The sequence below is a fragment of the Rhinolophus sinicus genome, linkage group LG11 (genome assembly GCF_036562045.2).
Source record: "Rhinolophus sinicus isolate RSC01 linkage group LG11, ASM3656204v1, whole genome shotgun sequence".
Taxonomy (NCBI): domain Eukaryota; kingdom Metazoa; phylum Chordata; class Mammalia; order Chiroptera; family Rhinolophidae; genus Rhinolophus; species Rhinolophus sinicus.
In genome coordinates, this window is record NC_133760.1 from 20779593 (window position 1) to 20799063 (window position 19471).

The 19471-nt window shown below is 45.6% G+C and overlaps 1 protein-coding gene across 1 annotated transcript; it reads right to left on the reverse strand.

The window, feature by feature from the left end:
• Window position 1: 1 nt before the first annotated feature.
• On the reverse strand, window positions 2-19465 carry DNAAF1 (dynein axonemal assembly factor 1). The gene is made up of 12 exons (XM_019743734.2): window positions 19188-19465; window positions 17206-17341; window positions 16732-16823; window positions 15004-15225; window positions 14692-14858; window positions 11827-11948; window positions 9997-10163; window positions 6507-6770; window positions 4347-4450; window positions 2421-2477; window positions 1162-1528; window positions 2-341 (listed from the first exon to the last, which is right to left on the reverse strand). Exons 1-12 carry the CDS (start codon window positions 19321-19323, stop codon window positions 256-258), a joined length of 1920 nt encoding a protein of 639 aa, XP_019599293.2. The 5' UTR covers window positions 19324-19465; the 3' UTR covers window positions 2-255.
• Window positions 19466-19471: the final 6 nt, after the last annotated feature.

The following is a 19471-nucleotide window of genomic DNA, read 5'->3' on the forward strand; positions in this document are numbered from 1 at the left end:
TACTGAAATGTTTATAATCAAATGAGACATTTACGCTTACACGGTTTACAGCACAAATGACCAGGGGAAATGGGCTATGCTGAGAACGGGGAATGCTTGCAGAGGCTGAGAGCATAGCAGAGATGAGCGGCGGGCACGCATCCCAGCCACGGCCCCAGAGCACTCCCAGGAACTGTGGGAAGGCAGGGGAGCCCAGCCCCCTGCACCAGCAGTGGCTTCCTGTTCGGCCAAGGGCAGAGGGGCCGCCGGGGGGGTTCAGTCTAAGCCATATTCAATATCCTCCTGCTCCTCTGCTTTGGGCTCCATCACAGATGGCACTCCATCCTTTCCAGTGTGGTTTCCTAAAGAGGAACGAAGGTGACTCAGTATTGGGAAGTGTGGTCACCCCCTTATTCCCATGTGCAGGCCTTGAGTGAACCACGAAAGCTTGTGTTCAGAGACAAAGCTGGCTACCGAGGAGTGTCGGGTAAGAGCAGTAATTGTCCAGGTTCAGCAGATGCCCTGACTTGGGTCCCCAAGGCAGTTGCTGAACAAATAGCCACAGTTTGCTTAGTTATCAGTAAGCACTAGCCAGCTTCCCCCACAAATGCATCTCCCTGGTCACGTGCTCAGGCCCCCAGCACCAGGCCGGGCTGATATGTCAGTTTGTGGCTTCATTTGTCCACCCAGCCAGTTGCTCAGGACGCTGTCCCTGCCTGGTGAACCTCCCTTCCCTACCAGCACCATCTTGCATGTTACCCATCCAGATTCTGGCCTTTCACTATGGAGGGGCTATTCCCTCAAGCCTGCAGCCACCCTCGTTCTGTCCCACATTCCCAGCTGTGGTGCCACCGGTCCCCTCCCTGCCTCAGAAACCTTGCTCTGGAAAGGCCAAAAGGCTGAAAAATGCTGGCTCCCAGCCCCCCATCTACACCCGGTGAACAAGATTACTGAGGTCTACACGGCCCTAAGTAGCCCAGAGAGGCCACCCGCCCCGGAATGGATCGGCTCAGGCCAGCAAGTGGCTGTTTCGAAGAGGCGTAAACTTCGGAAGGTGACCACAGTCATCTCGGGTCAGTCCAAGGACATGGGGTTCTTAGGGTGAATGTCCCGTTGCCTACCCTCATTTCCTCACTGGCAAAGCTTTCAGCCCCTGTGTTCTTGAGAGTGGGGTGGCATTACCTGGAGGAGAGGCCGAAAGTAGATCACTGTCCCCATCCTCCCTGGAGAGGGGTGGTGCGGCGTCCCTTTTGCAGGTTGGGGACATTGGTAGGTGGCCTGGAGGCTCGTCGTCATTGAGCTCCTGAATCAGCGGGCCTGGGCACTTGGTTTCTTTGCTTTGGGTTTCCAAGTCCCTCTTTGCTGCTGCTTTAAATATGTGTGTAAAGGGAGTCTCAGCCTTCCTGGAGGTGTCCTTGGAGATTGCGAATATATTTGACAGGGTGTCTGTGGACGTGTTTCCCAGTCCTGAGCCTGAGGTGTAGTCCAGCTCAGGGTCACTGTCATCACTTAAGCTCGAGATGGCTGTAATCTTTGGAGAGCACGTTGTCTGTTAAAAAAAGATGTATTTGAACATTTCTGTTTTCACAAGTCACTAAAATGCACAATGTTAATTCCACCTTCATCTAGCACAAGATACTCTGTTGCCACATAGAAGAAAGGCCCGAGGGAGTAGCACATTCTGTCCTTGGAAAGTTAGGCCGGGGGATGGACACCCTTGGCCAGCTGTTTCTGAGCCCCAAAGTCGTGGTGAGCTCTATAGCCATGTCTGCACTTCTTTCCCACTCTCTGTTGGGTCTCCAACACCTGCACCCTTCCCGGGTCCCTGAATGGGCTCCTCTCTGAGGCTTGGCCTCGGGCTGGCATAAGCCTCATCCTGCCACCTGGACTTAGTCCCCTTGGAGGTCAGGCCCCATGGGAACTGTGGCTCGTGTCTGTGCCATTCCTCAGTGATGAGCACAGGTTGTCTTACACTTCCTCTCCCTAAGGGCCTGGGTCTGGCAGACAGGGATACTCAGTAACGCTGTGGGCAGGAGGGTCAGGTCACGTTGGGAGAACTCCCCACTGTGCCTCTTATACGCCTCCTTCCTCCCCACATCTGTCCTTCCCTCTCTCTGTGTTGCTTTAGTGTAGACAGTCATAGGATGAACATATAAATACATCGGAAGGGCAGAAAAATGTCAGGTAATGATGTAAGTGCCTAGTTATTAAAAATCAGAGATAAAATATGTTCAAGAAAACCCAAGTGGTTAATCATAAAACCCGGAAGAAGTGAGCAACAGCCAACAGCTACATTTCCTTTTGAAAAGTGAAAATATAAGGGGTGCGCAATGCTTTCAGCACAAAGAGCACTTTGGAAGGTAAGGAGATACACTTTGTAAGTGGGAAGACTGGAAGTGAAAGTGGAATGATGCTGGTTGTGGGAAAGCTTGTGTTATTACCTTGTCCTGGCCTTGCAGAGATTCGCCTGTATCAACATCTTCCAGGTCAGGTAGGTCCTGAAAGATCAAAGGAGCCCTTGTCACCAGGAGGGCACTCACACTCTGAACATTGGAGGGACGCAACAGACGCATTCATAGCCCAGGAAGCCTGAACTCTATGCAAGCAAAGTGTGGAGGGGAACTGAGGAATGATGCAAACCCCTCAGGCAGCCCCACACACGCTCAGCACGCACGCGCACACACATACACGTTGCCATTTCAAGTATCTGGATCTCATCACTGAATGAGATTTGGAAGGCGTGACGTGTTTGAAGAATTTCCACATTTTTCTCCACTCGACTTTGTCATTGGAGATATAGCCAGGTGACCTGGGGGGACATGATGGGGCCCAAACCAATGCACCTTTTATATACAAATAAGTCTCAGGACTCTGTGGTATAAAATAAGTATATTTTGGACCGCCACAAAACTAGAAGGATTTTGTGTTGTTTTTTTGGTATCTTTATGTCTAACAACTGGTCCAGCATGGAGGCTGACAACCCAATGCGTGGTTAGTTGTATGAACTCTGGAGCCAGACTGTGTAGGTTGGTATTCTTGCTCCACCGACACCTAGCTGTGTAGCCTTAGGCAAGTTGCTTAACCTACCTGTTTCTCAATTTCCTCATCTGTAAAATAGGAATGAGAATAGTACCTACCTCTCAGAGTTACTGGAAGGTTGAATCAGTCAATGCAAGATGTATTTAGAACAGTGCCAGGCAAAGAGTAAGAACAGTAGGTATTAGCTCTTAGTTGTCCTCTATGTAGCTGGTTCTCAACGTTAAAGATTAATTGCCCAGTTCTGTTTCTTAGTACGTACGCCCAGAAAGCTAGAAAGCCATTCTGAAAATTGACCGTGCTCAGTTTAAGTCTTACTGAGCCACGTGAAATTGTGAAGTTAGAAATGAAGCACAGTTTAGAAATTTATCAAGGAAGTGGGCAGGGGGCAAAGTTGCACCCATGGGTTTAAACTGACGAGCTCACTCACGGGCAGAGGGGCAGGGCCGTCCTTCCAGGAGGACAGCGTGAATACCAGCTGTCCACTAGGTCTGAGGAGGCTAAAGGTGCAAGGAAACGCCTCCCACTCCTTGCCCCACCAAACGCTAGTTCCTGGGGGTGGTGGTGATAAAAGGTGCTCGTTCCTTGGGCCCAAGCATATAAGGCTGTTACCAAAATGGGAACAGCGTCAGGAAGGTGAGGGTTCGTGAGGCTGTGATCAGTCGTAAGGCAGGGCACCCCCTGGCTGAACTGGGCAGTCACATCAAGCCGCTGAAGAAGTGACAGGCCAGGACGATGGCAGCAACTGCTTGCTGGGCAGCTGTCCGTAGAGGATTGGAGGCTCTGATGATGACAGAATTTCCTCAACCATTGTGTATACGCGTAAGGCTCGCTGGACAGAATTGCTTAGTAATGTTTCTTTCTGGGAAAACAAGAGTTTTGTAGACCACGTAGTTCAAGGGGAGTCACGTGGGCAGCGCTTTTCAGTCTTGAATGTGCACATGTGTGAACCACTTGGGGAGATCTTATAAAATGCAGATTTGGATCAGTAGGTCCGTGTGGGGCTTGCTAGTCTGTATTCTAACTGGCTCTGGGGGATGCCACGCCCGCTGGTCCAAGGACCACACTTAGGGGAGTGAGGATTTTGAAGGTTTGCATCTGATCACCTGTTTTATCAGCTGTGAAGCAGATAGTTATCTCCTCATGGAACTGCCGTGTTTCCCCGAAAATAAGACCTAACTGGAAAATAAGCCCTAGCATGATTTTTCAGGAGGACGTCCCGGAACATAAGCCCTAATGCATCTTTTGGAGCAAAACTTAATATAAGACCCGGTCTTATTTTGTGGGAAACACGGTGTTTACATACATCAATGAAGGAACTATCTACATACATCGATGAAGAGCTTCTCCTGTGTGTCCAGCGTAATGGTTTCCAGATCTTCATCACGTTCTGCTCCTGATGCACCTTCATTGGCCACCGTCTGAGGAGTCGATTCTAAGGAACAACAAAGAATTAACCTTGGGGTTAGTTTTATACGCAGCAGTCAGGTTCACGAGGCCAAGGTCATGGATTCCAAGCGCGGTGGAAGGACAACACTTTCCTTGGCCTGAAAGGCCAGCCCCTGTGATAGGAGCTGTGAGAATCCCCAGATTAGGATGGGGTTATGTCTAAAAAGAAAAGAAAGGGAAGGGAAGGGAAAAGGAGAGAGCTTCTCCCTTCTGGGACCCGGAGACGAGAGGGAAGTGCCAGCCAGGAATTAAGGCAGAATACACAGGAGCCTTGGAAAAGGCCTGATGGATGGGCAAGGACACTGAGAAACGTGATAATGTCAAAGGCCAGCTTGGAAGCTGGAGAAGAGGCAAGCTGGAGAGTCAAGTGACAGCCCTGTCGGGAAGGGCAGAACCCACCACCCTCTTGGACTGCCTGTCCCTCAGGGCACATGCCTGGGAGCACTGCACAAGTGTCAGGGAGGCCTGTTAAACGATCCCAAGCTTAACTTGGGAATAAATATGGAATCAAGATCAGGTTCCTCTTCCTCCTCCAGGCCCCCACTTTTCAAGCTTCCCAAGGCTGTATCCTTGGGTCCTGCTCTCTGCTTTCTCTTCAGTCTCATGGCTTCAGTTATTACATTAGAGAGTAATGGCCCAACTTTTCTCATTATACATAGGGCCAGAGTGTGCCACCTGAGTAATGACCATAGCCAGCCTGACTCAGAGAGCCACAGTGGGGCACCAGTTTAGGATGAAACAAGGAAGTATGCAGACAGGGCTTCTGTGGGTGATTTGGATGACCCCAGCCCCACAACACAGCTCTACCATTTACTTGCTCTGCAACTTGGAACAGGTTACTTCACCTCTCTGAGCCTCCGTTTCCAATTCCATAAAATGGGGCAATGATGATAGCATCTGGCTTGTAAAGTTGAGAAACCTAAACAAGACAGCCTGTGAAGCCGTGGCCTTCACTGTGTACCCATGCATGTTGGAAACAGAGATCTGGATTTTGTCTCCGTCTCCCGACCTCAGATGCTGCAATTAAGCCACTCCTTTTGAAATGTGCCCTTTGTTCAGTGAGGCGAAGGCCAGTTTCACTCATGGAAAACTCTACTGCTAGACCAGGTGTGATCTCAAAGCAAGAACTCACAGGGACGGAGTGATCATGCAAGAATCGTAGGTATGACAACACCTAAATCAGCAGTTCTAGGTCTCTCCCAGACAATGGGGAACCTCCATTCTGGGAGAACTACACTGGGCCAGACCAGCTAAACTCCCCAAGCATACCTCTCATGTTGCTCAGGCTGGGGACAGAATGATCCCGTTTCCCAAGGGCCTGTGGCCTGGGCAGGTGCCAGGCCTGCCTCATCCTCACTAACACCATAGCAACAGGACAGCATCCCAGGTGAGTCCTGCAGTTATCTGTCAGTTGGCAGGACCCAAGGACCTTGGCTAGAACTTGACGGGTTCCTTTTCCTAGATCTGCATTATCCGCTATGGTAGGCAGAACCACGTAGGGCTACTGAGCACTTGAAATGTGGCCAGTACTCCTGAGGAACTGAATTTTTAATTGTATTTGTTTTCATTTTTAATGAAGTAAATTTAAAAGCGGAAGCAGTATAAAACAACTTGCTTCTTTTGGTAGGACTACATTTCACTTTAACCGTTGACAAGTTATCATCTAAATTGCCATGTGCTATTTAAGTATCAAATACATACTGGATTGGAAGACTTAGTGCCCCCTAAAAGTAAAGTATCTCATTAATAATTTTATACTGATTTAAATTATTATATTTAAGCTATATTGGGTTAAATAAAATATATTGTTAGTGTTTCACCCATTTCTTTGTACTTTGTTTCATGAGACTATTAGAAAATGTAGTCATGGCTATATTTCTATGGCCACGCTGCTCTAGCTAATGAGATGATGTGTGTACTTTATCGTACAGAAACAGCAACCAGAAGGGGAAACCAGCCCAGGTCCCACAAATGCATGATCCCGAGGCTGTGATTCTGGGAGTGCGGCCCTGGGCCAGCACCTGTGTTCTAGATCACAGTACCTTCCCAGGCAGCTCCCGGGGTCACTGCCCTGGGGGCCTCAGGTGGGAGAGCCCCTGGCTCCTGGTCTTCAACCTCTGCATTGACTTCTGCAGGCAGATCCTCTAAGAGACTTGGCGTTTCCGGGAAGAGCTCATCCTTGGCCTGGAAGCTTTCCTTGACAAACAGCTCCATTTTCTGCTGCCTTTCTTCATCCTCACAAGGCTCTTCCTTCCCTTGCACATCAACATCCACGTTCTCCGTCTTGTCTGGCGCTGGCACCGCCCCTGAATAAGAGAAGTCCAAAGGTGAACAGGGAAGCATTCTGGGAAGACGAGGGTATCTCCACATCTCATGTCTTGTGTCTTGGGGACACTCAGCAAACTGCTGAGAGTGACCATGGGGAACTGTCAGGGACCAGTAAAGAATTGCCCACGGGGGTGTGCATCAAACCATTGTTTATGATTGCTAAGTAAACGGAGCTAAATGTCCAGGAGAGGAATCTGGACACAGCCATTAAGAAAATGCAGGAGGCTCTTAGGAGATGGACTTGGAAGTATTTGGGTTTAAGAGCCACACTGTCTGCCTTCACTTTCTAATGGTTCAACAGAAGTGGAAAGTGTGTGTAGGTGTGTGTGTAAGTGTTAAAAACCATCTGATCTAGACACAACAGCTTTTCATTTTCCTATGCTTTAAGCTTTTCAGAAAATTTGAAAACTATCAAAATGAAAAGCTGGGGAAAAACATGTTTTGAATGACAATTTTATGTGTTGAATGACTATTTTATGGAAAATATAGTATGTTAATGCAAAAGAGTAGGCAAACATAATTATGCCTTTTTTCTATTTAAAAAAAATATATATGTTACATGTATGAGGAAACGCCAGGAAATACCCACACAGAAATAATGAGTGGCTTTGCTGCAATTATGTTACGCTTGTCTATGTTTCCTATGTGTAGTGAGTGTATTCACATTTTGTAATCAGGTAAAAAACAATGTGTCATTTAAAGACACATATGGGGACTCTGGCTCTTCTGGGTATAGAATGGGGAATGGGGCTCTTATTTGTGAAGGAGCCCTGAGCACCATCCCCAGGATCCCACAGGCTCTCTTTGGGGTTGGATCAGGACTCACTCCCTCCCTCGATCCACCAAATGCTGGCCAGGGGCACTGGGAGTGAGCAGACTCAGGGCAGTAGATTGGGTGGGGCAGGGAGGGGTTCATTTACGCCAAACCTGAAAGTAGACATGTAGCCTAGCTCCTTGTAATTTTAGTGCCCCTGGTATTTTGGCAGCTAGAATTAAATAATTTAATTCTTAATTAGGCCTTTGTTCACATGTTAACAGCTCTTCTAGCTCAACTCCTTTGGTCTCATAGTATAATTTTGTGTTGCTGATGTGCTGTTTCGTTGTCAAGCAGGAGATAACTTCAGGGTCTCAAGGAGAATTTGAGTTTGTTTTGCAGAAGGAAAGAATGTTTCCACAAGGTAGCTGTGACCAGCTGCTGACACCCCCCAGGCGTCTGATGTGAAAAAGTGTTATCTGTGACTAAAGAAACACAGACCTCGCTCAGTTCCCTGGAACTCCCCCTCCCCTTTAAAACTCTTCTGCTTGGTCCCAGACTTTGAAGATGGTCTTTGAACATTAATTCACCATCGTCCCAGGCTGCCGGCTTCCTGAATAAAATAAACTTTCCTTTCCACCCAACACTTGTCTCTCAGGTATTGGCTTTTGGGCAGCAAGCAGCCATACTTGGTTCTGCCCCATCACCCTGAAGGTTCCAGAAGGAACCAAGCCCTGCTGACACCTTGACTTTAGCCTAGTGAGACCCGTGTCAGACTTCCGAGCTCCAGAACTGTGGTAAGATAATAAATTTTTGTTGTTTAGGCCCCTAAATTTATGGTAACTTGTTACGGCAGTCATAGAAAACTAACAGACCGTCTTGAAATGGTGGGGGTGAGGGGTAAGGAAGGAAGGCAAGAGAGAGACTCCAAGATCCTAGAATAGCACGGAGGATCCATGGGGACAAGAATGTTTCCCAGGCTTGCCCTGGTCCTGCCATTGTGATTTGCACAGAAGGTCTCTTCCCAGCCCTGGGGCTGCAGCTCCCTTCCTGGCTCCCCCACGTGCAGGACCACCTTATCCCCCACCCCTTATTCATCCAACCAACCCCGCCACCAAGCTCATGCCACTAACACTGTTTCCTGACCGCTGTCTAGCCTTCATAGCCCACGACTTACTGTCACCTGCCATGTCAAAGCTGGTTTCCAAGGCCCTACTTGATATGCTCCCACCCAGCCCAGCTAACCTTGTCTGATTTCCCAATTGACAACCTAATTCTACATCCGGGTATCTGGCACTCCTCTTTGCCTCCCCAGGGATACTGGGCTCCTTGGAGGAGGCAGAATCATATCTTCTCCCTCTGGTGGGATTTCTGACAGTGTCTGCCTGCTCATTCCACGTGTATCTAAGTGTGTGTATCTGGGCCTGAGGTTTATGTACAGAAACCTATTTATTTATGAGTGCCCCCCCAACTAAATGGATGGTGAGACCTTTCTGTGTGCAGAAAAATGTGAGATTAAAGGAGCAATAGTAGTCATGAAAAACCTTAATAGCAATTAAAAAAAAATCAAGATTACCATAACCCTCTGATTCAAATGAGGCATAAAGAGCACTGACGGAGCCCCCAGTACACATGCTGGTGATTTTATTTTATTTATGGTATTGTACAATACCATGCTGCCTTGATAGGAGGTCAGAATATTCATTTGCGGTGGACAAAACAATGGCCCCACAAAGCTTGTCCTAATCCTAGAAGCTGTGACTATGTGATCTCACATGGCAAAAGGGACTTTGCAGCTGTGATTAAGATTAAGAACCTTGAGATGGGAAGATTATCCTGGACTATGCTGGTGGGCCCAATGTCATCACAAGGGACCTCAAAAGAGAGAGGCAGGAGGTCAGAGCTAGAGAAAGATTTGAAGATGCTGTGTTGCTAGCTTTGAAGATGGAGGAAGGGGCTATGAGCCAAGGAATGGGGAAAACAAACTGTCTTCCTTAATGACAAGGAATCAGAAAGTCCCCTGGGACCTCCAGAAGGAACCCGGCCCTGCTGACACCTTGATTTTAGCCCAGGGAGACCCGTGTCAGACTTCTGAGCTCCAGAACTGTGGTAAGATAATAAATTTGTGTTGTTTAGGCCCCTACAGTTATGGTAACTTGTTATGGCAGTCATAGAAAACTAATATGTCATTTATTTTGGAAAACTGAGGTTATTTTAACAAATTGTGTTTTAATCACTGGAAGTGGTTTGAAACTACACATACTTGTCTGGGTTTTACACTGCCCAGCAGTTTGGAGACGCCCAGTGCTACTGGATCTGCAGGTATGTGAGTAAATGGTCCAACCCCACTCCCCCCCCAACCAAAACCCAGAGATGAAAGACTGAGGTCAACAGCCTGGATTTCTAATCTACACAGAGCTCTGGGTAGCATCTTGGTCTTGAGCATGTACCTGTCTCTTGGCTCTCTTTCTGCCGCTTTCTCTCTGCAGCCCGCCGCTTGATCATTGCCAAGGCCTCCAAGCTGTCCGTGATCCTCTTCTGCTCTCTGCTCTCCCACTGACATCTCTCCTCTTTCTCAGCTTCATACCCCCCTCTAGCCCAGGCCTCTGCACAAGCTCTGTGTAGAAGGATAAATAAACAGAAACCAGGGAGGTTTGAATGGTCACAGGTAAAGGTAAATGCAAAACATACTATCTGACCAAACTTGTTCATTTTCCCCCCAAATCAAACCAAAGGCACATAGGACATATGGCTGCAAGGACAGAAGTTAACATACATATATTTTAATCTCTAAAGTCAATTGGTTTGCAAAGCCTTCTAGATGTCATGCCAAAAGCACAAGTGACGAAAGAAAAAATAGAGAAATTGGACTCCATCAACATTAAAAATGTTTGTAACACAAAGAATACCATAAATAAAGTAAAAAGACAAGACAGAACGTGAGAAGGTATTTGCAAATCATATCCCTAACAAAGGACTTGTATTTAGAATATATAAAGAACTTTCCCGACTCAATAATACAAAGACAACACGATTTTAAAATGTGCAAAGCTTAAAAGCATGAGAAGACAAGCCATAGACTGGGGGGAAAATATATGCGGAAAGGTAACTGAATATGGCTTGTATCCAAAGAACTAATAAAATTCAAAAATAAAACAATAAAAAAAGTGGACAAAAGATCTGGACACCCCTCGCCGAAAATGACATACAGATGGCAAATAAGCATATGAAAAGATGTTCAACATCATATGACATTAGAGAAATACAAATTAAAACAAGATCCTACAACACACCTATTAGAATGGCTGAAATCCAAAACACTGTCAAGACCAACTGTTGGTGAGGATGTGGAACAACAAAGAACTCGCGTTCATTACTGGTGGGGATGCAAGATGGTGCAGCCACTTGGGGAGACAGTTTGGCAATTAGAAATATAGCCTTACCATATAATCCAGCAATCTTCCTCCTAAGTATTTACCCAAATGAGTCGATAAAAAAAAAAGCCCACACAAAAACCTGCACACAAATATTCACAGCAGTACTATTTACAAGAGGCAAAAAGTGGAAATGACCCAAGTGTCCATCAACTGATGAATAAATAAAAAGTGGCACATCCAAATAGAATATTACTTTGCAACATTATTTTGGAATGAAGTACGGACAAGGTGGATGAACCTTGAAAACATCATGCTAAGTGAAAGATGCCAGTCACAGAAGACCACAGACTGTATATTTCCATTTATATGACATGTCCCGAACAGGCAAATCTACAGAGATAGAAAAGCAGATTTGTGATTGCCACGAGCTGGGAGAGGGGGGGAAATGGGGAGGGACTGCTAATGGATAAGGGTTCCTTTTTTTTTTTTTTTCATGGAAAAATCTGGTGAAGTTATAAACTGTTACAAACTTTCTAGAAAACAATTAAAAAGTATTTATAAGCACCTTCAAAAAGCGCTCAAACCATACTTTTTAGTCCGATAACACAACTTGTTGAATTCCATCCGAAGGAAACAATCAGCAATGAGGTCAGAGACTTATACACAAAGATATTTATCAAAAGATTATTTAAAAAAATACAAAAACAAAACCTATGAATAAGGGCTCAACAATAGAGAAATTTCCTACTATGACCAATTAGGTAGCCCTACACCTATTTCTAAAGAACATTGAACAACATGTGAAAATGCTCCAAAGAGCATAGAGTTTTAAAAAGAACATTAAATAAGCATGCTTCACTGCTGTATATTAAAATGAGATCAAAAGGCTTTTCTTTTCCTTACCTGTCCTTTGGGAAAACTGGTCTGTCGTCCAGGAATGTTAAGTGTTTTAGTCGAACAGTGACTGTCCTTCGATAGTTAGGGATGAGCCTGATAACCGGGTTTCCCATCAAATTCAGGACACGCTGTAAGCAGACGGGCAGAACCAAATTAATTACTAAACAGTGGATGTGATTTAAATCTTTCATATGTGCTGTGCTCTCAGAATAAATCAATCAAGAGGAAGAGCCAACCTCATCGTGTCCCGAGGACTTTATTAGTGAAGCGAGGAGGGTATCATTGTTTTTGTGTCATCAGAACGTTCCTGATAACTGGGCAGCCCTTTCTTTTCTGAGCTTCGGATGGCAGTCTCCTTGGCCTTGCAGAACAATACTGGAAAAACACTTCCTGAGGCCTTTTCCAAGGGCAGCGATTACAGGAGTTTTGCTCACCCAATCTCTCCTACTGAAATTAATCTCAGTCTAATTGTTTTTTCTCCTCCCCACCAGGACTCATTTTAAGAAAACACACACAACAGCTAGACAGAGAAGAAGCAGTGACTAAGGGGAAAGGATGCAAAGTGCCTGCTTATCTACTGCGAGGGCCTTTCTCACCAGGCCTACAGATCTCCTAGATGTCATGTGGGGACCAGGAAAGAGACAGGGATACAGCAGTGACGGCATGCCACCCCCCCTACCCCCCACCCAATTTTTAAATACTGTCACCTCCTCTCCTGCTTATGAAACTCAAAGAAGGCGAACAGTTAAGAAGACATGTGGGCAAACCATTTAAAATCAGTTACGCTGATGAAATATTTTTCACATCTAAAGTGGTTTCTGTTGTTGGAGAAAATACATATATTGTGAATTCGTTAGTTTAGCATTTCCCTAACTTCATTCTTGTACTGCTTTCACCATTATTGTCATATTGTCCAGTGCCCTGTCCTGTGGGGCCTAAGGTAGTAGGAGCCGGTACTCCACGTGCAGGCACTAAAGGGGTACAGGGGGTGTGGAGACGAAAAGCAATCATAAAACAAACTCTAAGGCAGACTGCTTTTGTTGTGGTCTAAATTGTGTCCCTCCAAAGGTCATATGATGAAGTCCTAGCCCCCAGCACCTCAGAATATGACTGTATTTGGAGAGAGGGCCTTTAAAGAAGTGGTTAAGATTAATGAGGTCACAAATGGTGAGCTCTGATCCAGTGTGAGGGGCATCCTTTCCAAAAGAAGAGATCAGGATACAGACAGACACGGAGGAAAGACTGTGAGGACATGGGGAAAAGATGGCTGTCTACAAGCCAAGGAGAGAGGCCTCAGGATGAAACCACCTCTGCCGACCCCTTGATTCTGGACTTCTAACCTCTAGAATTATGAGAAAACAAATTCCTGTTGTTTAAGCCCCCCAGCCTGTGGTAATTTGTTATGGCAGCCAAGTGAGGAAAAAAAAGTACATATTATAATACAGCTTTATTTTATCACCACGTGCTGGCAATGCTAAACAGTCCTTAACAGTCTGCTCTGCAGAGTATACTTAAACTATTTTTCTTTTAATTGACTCACTTTTTCCTTACTTACCCATGCTCTAAGCAGTCAACAGTGAACTCAAGGGTTTTATGTGCTATTTTAAATATTTTTTACTAGTACAAATGGTAATGCATATACCCTAAAAGGCAAGGCAGCCATCAAAGGCCACTGGGGTTGAGTGAAAAGGACATGGGTGCCACCTGGAGAGTTGTCACAGGCCTGAAGATGGGACCATTTGAACATCCAATATTAAAGTGAAAGCAAGGGTTAAATCACCTCAATTACTGTATGTATATAAATCCGTGAGTTCATAATGATACCGACAAAGAAAAACCCGTCATTGTCACTATTGATTGTTACTAGGTTCTTGACTCATTTCTCTGAAAACTGATAAATAAAAAGAAAGAACCAGATATTTATCCCGGTCTTTTCTGTATGAACCAGATATTAGGGAACCATTAGTAGATGAGGGAAAACTCTTCTTTGTAGAAACATTCCAACCAATAAATGCAGAGGGAATAAGAGAATTAGAAAATGATCATCGTGTGCCCTAATGAAATAAGGCATCTCGGCAATGCTTCTCAGTGGCTGCTAACACAACTGGGAGGAAGCTCGATGGGGGACATAATGGCTGGATCAGGCTGACAACACCTGAGTCCACTAATCAATCTCAAAGTTAGGAAAAGAGAGGCCACCAGCTATGACAGGCCGCAGGATGTGACGCAACACCTCACCCCAAAGTTAAAGACTGAGCCTGGATCTGATGAAGCACCTGGCTCCGTTACCATTTTAGAAGGAATACTGGGTACAGCAGAACCTGTTAAATGACACCATGAGAATGCAGTCAACCGACTCCAGAACGTGGCACACTGCCAGAGAAAGGATCCAGCCTCTTCAACAGATTAATGGGGTGGATGGGGGTGGGGGACCGGGAAGGGGAACAGTGAGAGATCAAGAGACTCGAGAGACAGATAACCCAAGTACCATATGCAGATCTGGTTTGGAGTTAAACAAGCCAATGGTCAAAATGCCCTTTTGAGACAAAGGGGGAAAACGGAACATGGTCTGCATATTAGATGTAGTTATTATAACATGTTAGATAGAATAATAGTATTTTTATTTTGCTAAACAAGGGTCCTTATCTGTCAGAGATACACACTGAAAGATCTGTGGGTGCAATGATAGGGCATCTGGCATTTAATATATTCCAGCTAAAAATACAAAGAGGAAAAGAGTGTGAACGAAGGAAAGACGGCAGGAAGAAAGGAAGGAGAGAGGTTGGGAGGGCGGAATGAAGCAGAAGAAAGAAGAGAGATTTGCTATGGAAAGAACACTTTAAAAATGCATGTTTTGGGGGTGTGTTTTACCAAATCGGGCATGCTCTCCAGAATGCCCAGGATCTTGGGATCATTCAGCCTATTGTGGGAAAGATCAAGGACGCAAAGTTTCAAACACTCCTTTAGATGCTGAATATCTTCCACCGTCTCTAAGTGATTGTGCGCTATCTGGAGCGTGTTCAGGACAGGCAGACAGGCTGGAAGGGGAAGTCAGCAGAAGTAAGCAACAAAGGTATCAAACTGTTTCTTGCCCATACTATCACATAACATTGTAGAACCTCCCCCAGGGGAAAATGGTAGACATAATGGCGATTAGAAAGACCCCTTGTGGGGCATTCTCACAGAGGTTTTCAATGGTCTTGATGTAATTGTTGCTGAGGTTAAGAGCATCCAGTTTCTGCAGAGGTTCTACGTTCTCGATTTTATGAAGCAAGTTCACTTGCAAGAAGAGGCAACGCAATTCGGTTTGGGCCTCCAGGTTCTCAATTTTCTGTATTCCGTTGCACTCCAGCCAGAGACAGCGCAGTCCCGTGTACTCTTCCAAGTTCTCAATGCGATTGAAACCTAGCGAGAAGGAACGGGGTGTCGATTAAACTCCCTGCAGATAAGAAACGTAGGGATCACCGTGGTTTTTGCCTCCCTGCCTAATATCCACGCCTTCTTCCTCTAGGGACACCATTGCCACTTTTCTTCGAGGAACATCCTCTCTGATAACTACCCCCGTGGCTCTCAGAGTCACAGTGATTTATTCGGGGTTGGTCACGCTTAGCCTAGTGGGGGCCCACTTGGTGAATCCTGGGGCGTATGGTTGGCTCCATTGGAAAAAAGCTGAATCAGAGGGAAGTGGGGCCAAAAAAGGAGAGCGCAGCCTCGTGAAGAAGCACTACGAATACTGGGATCGAGCTACGCCTGACGCTAATGCAAACTGTGGCTCTTATTTTTCAGTTTGGGGATCCCAATGGAAAGTTAGGAAAAGAAACAGTTGACAGCTTGATTGCAACCTCATGAGAGACTGAGCCAGAACCACCCAGCAGAAGTCATTCCCAGGTTCATGGCCCCCAGGAACAGTGTGAGATGAAAATTTGTTTTAAGTTGCTAAGTGTGGGGGTACGTTGTTACACAGTGGTAGATAATATGGGCACACCTCTCTCCTTGTTCTAACCCCGGAATCCTTCTACTTGGTCCAACCCAGTGGGTTCCTTTCTTCTTCCCACCTATTAAATATTGACCCCCCGGGATCTGCCCTTCTACGTCATCTTCTCACCGCTACCCCTAGAAAACAGATGGAGCATTTTGGAAGAGACAACGTGCAGGTAAGGTGACCATTGGGAGTCGTTCCGAACTGGTAAGGTATTTGTGCTGCTGGGCCTCCTGGCCGGGGCCCCTCCCAGGGGCTGCCTGGTCCCCCAGGACACCAGGAAGCCATCGTCACGGCATCCATCTCTGTGTCTCCAGCACCAGGACAGTGCCAGGCACACAGAAGGCCCTCAGTAAACACTTACTGAGTAAACAAATGAACACGTAGACGACTTAGGAGGCAAGTAGAGCATCCGCCATTCAGCCCAGACTGGGCGCTATCACTCTCTTTAGCATTGGGAGAAATAGCTCTGTCTATGAACCTGAACTTTTATATGTGATACTGGACACCAAACGTGAGCCCTCAGGGATGCCACTCTTCATGCTTCTCCATTTTGAGAGGCACCCCATGACCCTCATCCTTTGTTTTCTATGCCAGTTTTGAATCCTTTACAACACATCCCTCGGAAGCCCAAAGAATTTACAACTAGCTTCTGGCTCGAAAAATTATTAAGTTTATGGAAATCTTAAATAAAAGATAACAATGTGTTTCCCTCATATGCATAGAGCCAGTGACCCCTTTATAAATTCTAGTCGGGTAAGACTCTTTGCTCAGAGAAATATTGTTGCTTTTCTGTAAACCTCCACTAAACTCTGAAATTTCTACTTCAATATAATGTGAGAATTCCAGATGATTCCCTGCCCCACAAGTAATTTTTTATAACATCAGTCTTTCTGCCTGACATGAGACCATCTCCTCTATCAGATCCCTACCTTTATAATGTAAGTACAGTGTATCATTCAATGCTGGGGTAATATAAAGCTTGTGTTGCTTGCAGAGTTTTTGCAGGAAACTTTTAGTCATTCTGTTAAATGAAAAACATGAACGAGAAATTTGAGTTTGTCAGCTCTAAAATATATTCCAGAAATTCTTTACCACATCCATTCCTTCCCCAAATTCCACAATATGTTATGTACCTGATAACTATTTTAAGTTCTTCATTTTTTTTTTTTGTATAGCTTTCAGGGCCTCATCTAATATTACTTTCAGCATTTGTAAAAATTGCAACATATGTTCTAATAAGAATACTTTTAATAGTGTAATCAGCCGTCCTGACTCCACTACTACAGACAGTGGGCTATTTAATCTCCATGAACCTCAATTTCCTTATCTGTCAAAGGGGTGATTACACCATCTCCCTTACTGGGCAAATATGTGCTATAATTGGCAGGATCATTCCCACATACCTGGGGCCATAATTTTCCTTGTCATCTCTCTGGTGTTCTAAGCAACCATGTGACCTGCTGTCACCACTCTGTTTCTGCTCGCTTTGGTAGGATGCGTCAGAAGGACCTGCACATGTTTCCTTAGGATCATTAATTTCTGTAAAATAAGAGATTGGGTCTGTGGAGATCAAGAAAAGTATTTAAAAATTCCCCCCATTTCAACTTGATTGGTTACTGTCTGCTTTTAGTAGGGAACACCAGTTCTCTTTAAATGTATAACAGTTTTTAAAGCCTCCTAAGGACTATGGAAATTTCACTTCTAAGTAGGTCCTCTATAAAAGTTCTTGTACAGGTGAACAAGGAGACGTGCACAAAGTTATTCATTTCTGTTACATTATTTGTAACAGCCAAAAACTCCTCACAAGGCAGATGTCCATCCATAGGAACTGGTTAAATAAAACAATGGATTATTATTCTGCCTTTGAAAAGAATGCACTGGAGCTACATCACCAGTATGGTTAATTCTAAGAAACATACATGGAGTGAAAAAAGCAAGAAGTTTCATAATAAGCATAAGTTACTATATATTAATTAAAAACACACAAACCAATGTTATGCATTGGGGAGAAGGGAATGAGACTAGGAATGGAGGGGGGAGGGGAAGGAATGTTAAGTTTATCTGAAATGTTTTATTTCTTTAATTAAAAAAGACTTCAAGTAAAAAAATACTTCAAATAAACATGATAGAAATATTAATCATTTTCAGTTTGGTTGGCGATACATGCGTGATTGTTATAATGTTCTCTGTTCTTCTTAAAGTTCTCAAAAGGAAAAAAAAGAAACAAAAATGGTGGAAATGAGCACATTCAAATGCACTTAATTTTTTTAAAGGTCAACCAAAATCGGCCAATTCAAATGCACTTAGTCTTAAGGGCCACTGGCTTCTGCTGTCAGTGTGTTTGTGTGGTCTACTACACCCTGGGTGTGTGGGACTGTCTTACACTTCCCCATTTCCCACTGCCTACAATGCTCAGCCACAGGAAACACTAGATAAAGGTTTGTGAAATAAAGAATAGGTGCTCAATGTATATAACAATTGATTACATTAATAACAAATGCTACCATTAATGGCCCACCGTGTGCCAGAAACTCTAAGTATAATTATTCCTGCTTGCAGATCAGGAGACTGCACCACAAAGAGGTTAAGCGCTGGGCCAACAGCCACAAAACTGGCCAGTTGCAGAGCCGCAATTTGAACCCAGCATGAGTGGCTGTCCACAGAGCAACATGCTTTCCCTATAGCTCCTCATACAGGGCTTGTCTGGACAGTCCATGCTCAAGATATATTTTTGTTGACTGTGTTCCAAAAACGAAACACAAATCAATTAGTTCCTTTAGTCACTAAAATGTTTCCTTTAGGGACCCAAGCTAAGTGGGAACAGAGGCTGAAGCCTGTTTTCTATGCTCATTCTGGGAAACAGTGGCAGGGCCTCACCGGCTGACCCCACAACCACCAGCTCTTCATTCACTCTCTACCGTGGGTCAGGCATTGATTGGACTGGATGCTGCAAATTCACTCAGGATGTCCTGCCGAGATATCTTTTAATCTTACATAGTCATAGCCATAAAGGGATACATTCAAAACACAAAAAAAGTTGGGCTCTGAAAGAATGGTGTGTGGGCTAAGGATTCGGCTCCGCAGTCCGACTATCCAGGTGGGAGTCTCTGTGGTCATTGACTGGCTGAGGGTAATCTGATTGGAGCAAGTCCTATAACCTCTTTAAGTGTCAGTTTGCTCATCTGTATGAAACAGGGAGAGGAGTGCCTACCGCAGAGGGCAGGTGTATGGCTCCAATGCGGTGAGAGCTTGACGGGCGTCCTTTAATAAGTGTGGGCCGCTACTGCTATTACTATTATTATCGTTATTGCTGGCTGTGAAGCAGGTAGGTGGTGTTGAGGTCAGCCCGTCGCCCCCCTCGCCTCCCTGGGGCGGCGGTCGGCACCTTCTTTGCGGTCTCCTTGGCCTGCGTTCCCGTGGTCACCCGCAGACTCCTCCACGCCCTGCTCCACGCCGGGCTGCTGCACGCAGTCCTGCTCCTCCGGCCCCTCCGCCGCGGGCTCCAAAGTCTCGGGGTGCATGTTTATTCCGAACACCGAAGGGTTCTGGAAAAACCGAACACCCCGTAGCCCTGGGGAGCCTCGCTGAGCGGAGTCACTGTGGCTTTCAGCCGCGCCAGGGAGGACCGGCTTTTCTTCCCTGCCCGCCACTGGAGCCCAGGACGTTAGT